Here is a 2,136-nt window from a genome sequence, read left to right on the forward strand (position 1 = left end):
CAGTTTAGCTTGTTTGTCGCGCTAGCACCGAGCTAATACATATAAGGCAATATAGCATCAGTGCTAGCACAAAGGGGTTCTTCTTCCATGAAGCAGCTCTGTTCGTTCACATTTTCAGTTACAGGCTGAGTCATTTCTACCTTCTCCTCTCTGTCAACGCTCTCTGGTTTCATTTAAAAGAGTCGATCGTCAGATATTGTCCAAGATGAACCTTCAGGGTGGATATAGCTCGCTAACAGCCTCGCACCGAGGACCTATCCACATCATCATTTACCCAGAATGCTTTGCGTGTAAATAAAATGGCTCCGTCTGTGTTGAAAAATATTTTTAAAAATTTACGAAACTAAACAACCTACAGTATTTTTACAGTCTTTATTTTACAGTTAAAATATGTTTATCAAATAAAGTCTAATGTTACAACTAATCTGGGATCTCTTTAAAAGCCTTTCAACATTATTAGTTTTTTGTAAGGGTGTCAAGCTAAAGGTATTCTAACACCCTGGTTTTCAAAATAAAAGTCCCCAGAGCGTCTGGAAATGTTTAAAGGCAGAAACCTCACCGTTTTTACACACCGGTGAAACAAAAAAGGGGTTAAGCATTTGCTATRAAAACACGTCTGTGTCTTGATGCAAAATAAAAAATAAAGAGAATCTAAATTAGTAAACCCACAAATAATAAAGACTCTTGCCTTTCATTTCTAGAGCTCATTTGACTTAATTACTTTATAAAAATACAAAATTGTTTCTGAAATGCTACAGGAAACATCTAAAGCCTGCTATATTTGCCAAAGCTTCTGCAAAGAAACCCCAAACGTGCTATATATTTGTTGGTTATTTTAAAAAATTCTGCAGAATTAGTTTAACTGTTCTAAAAAAACGAACCTTAAATTCACACGAGCCAGTCAGTAATTCTTGTATATTTGTGTATGTTTTAAACTTATTTTGGACAGCATGATGGTTCAKTGGTAGCACTGATGCCTCACAGCGACAAGGTCCAGGGTTTGATCTCGTATTCAGACCTGGGTGTTTTCTGTACCACTGCAAAAACTGTCCATCTAACCAAGTCTTAGAATCTTATATCCAGACAAAAAGTACTTTTGATCTTGTTTTGAGAAGGATAAACTAAGCAAGAGCAGAMCGTGTTAGATTAATAACCTTGTTAGCCTGGAAATTGTCTTATTCCACTGGCAGATTATCACTTAATTAGAGAAGATTCASACTCAAATGAAGTGAAATAATCTGTCAGTGCAGTTAGAAAAATTACCAGACTATGGTTAATAAACTAACACTATGCTCTTGCTTAGTATGATCAGTCTCAAAACAAGATCCAAAATACTTTTTACAGTTTAATGACCTGTTTACCAGCTTCTCCGGGTACTCCGGTTTCCTCCTACAGACCAATAAATGTGCAAGTTAGCCTCATGCAAAAGAGATCTGTGATCTCAGTGGRATTTGCCTGCTTAAGTAAAGGTTAATAAAACAATCAACTAAGTACCTGTAGTACTCTAAGACGGGTTCTGTCTGGGTTTCGTAGGACTTCAGTCTCCGTGTGACCGTCTCTGGTTTGTCGTCATCTCTCTGGACCAGAGGCTCCCCGGTAATGTTATCCAGACCCTGGAAGAGGAAACAAACACGTGCTGAGGTTAACATTTCTGTCAGAATCAGCTGAATGTGTCAAAGCTCCAGAAATGTATTTTTAAGCAACATGCAGAAATCCTACCCAATGAACTAATCTGAGAYGATGTATGATCGCGTCTTGTTGGACTTTGGTCACATGAAGTCTTGAGTTACACAGGTGTTCCAATCAATGATATACAACTAGAGTAACAATACATAATACAGCCCAGCAGAGGTGGGCACAGTTCCACTAAAGAACTAATAGGGGAAATAATTTCCTGTTTAGTGCTTTAGGGCTTTTGCTAATTTCTTAATTCATTGGTGGATTAGCACTTGCTAAATTTATAATTTAAATATTATTGTCAACAGCTGAGGGTGAAAGCTGTCAAACTTTTTTGCTTCCGGCTCACAAAATAACAGTTGTAGACACATATATTACTTGTTTATGTATGAAGACTTTGCTAACAACTCTGTTAAACATCGGAATAAAAACTATAAACAAAACTAGTAACTATAATAG

At 36.8% G+C, this 2,136-nt stretch overlaps 1 protein-coding gene across 1 annotated transcript in view; it reads right to left on the minus strand.

Annotated features, from left to right (window-relative positions):
* ak3 (adenylate kinase 3) overlaps window positions 1-2,136 on the minus strand; it is a gene marked incomplete at its 5' end in the record, with an annotated part of 9,659 nt that overhangs the window by 1,252 nt on the left and 6,271 nt on the right. Inside the window, 1 exon segment of the mRNA XM_014003892.1 lies at window positions 1,495-1,613. Coding sequence (XP_013859346.1) covers window positions 1,495-1,613 — 119 coding nt within the window.

The sequence above is a fragment of the Austrofundulus limnaeus genome, unplaced genomic scaffold (genome assembly GCF_001266775.1).
Source record: "Austrofundulus limnaeus strain Quisiro unplaced genomic scaffold, Austrofundulus_limnaeus-1.0 Scaffold20, whole genome shotgun sequence".
In the NCBI taxonomy this organism is placed as follows: Eukaryota; Metazoa; Chordata; class Actinopteri; order Cyprinodontiformes; family Rivulidae; genus Austrofundulus; species Austrofundulus limnaeus.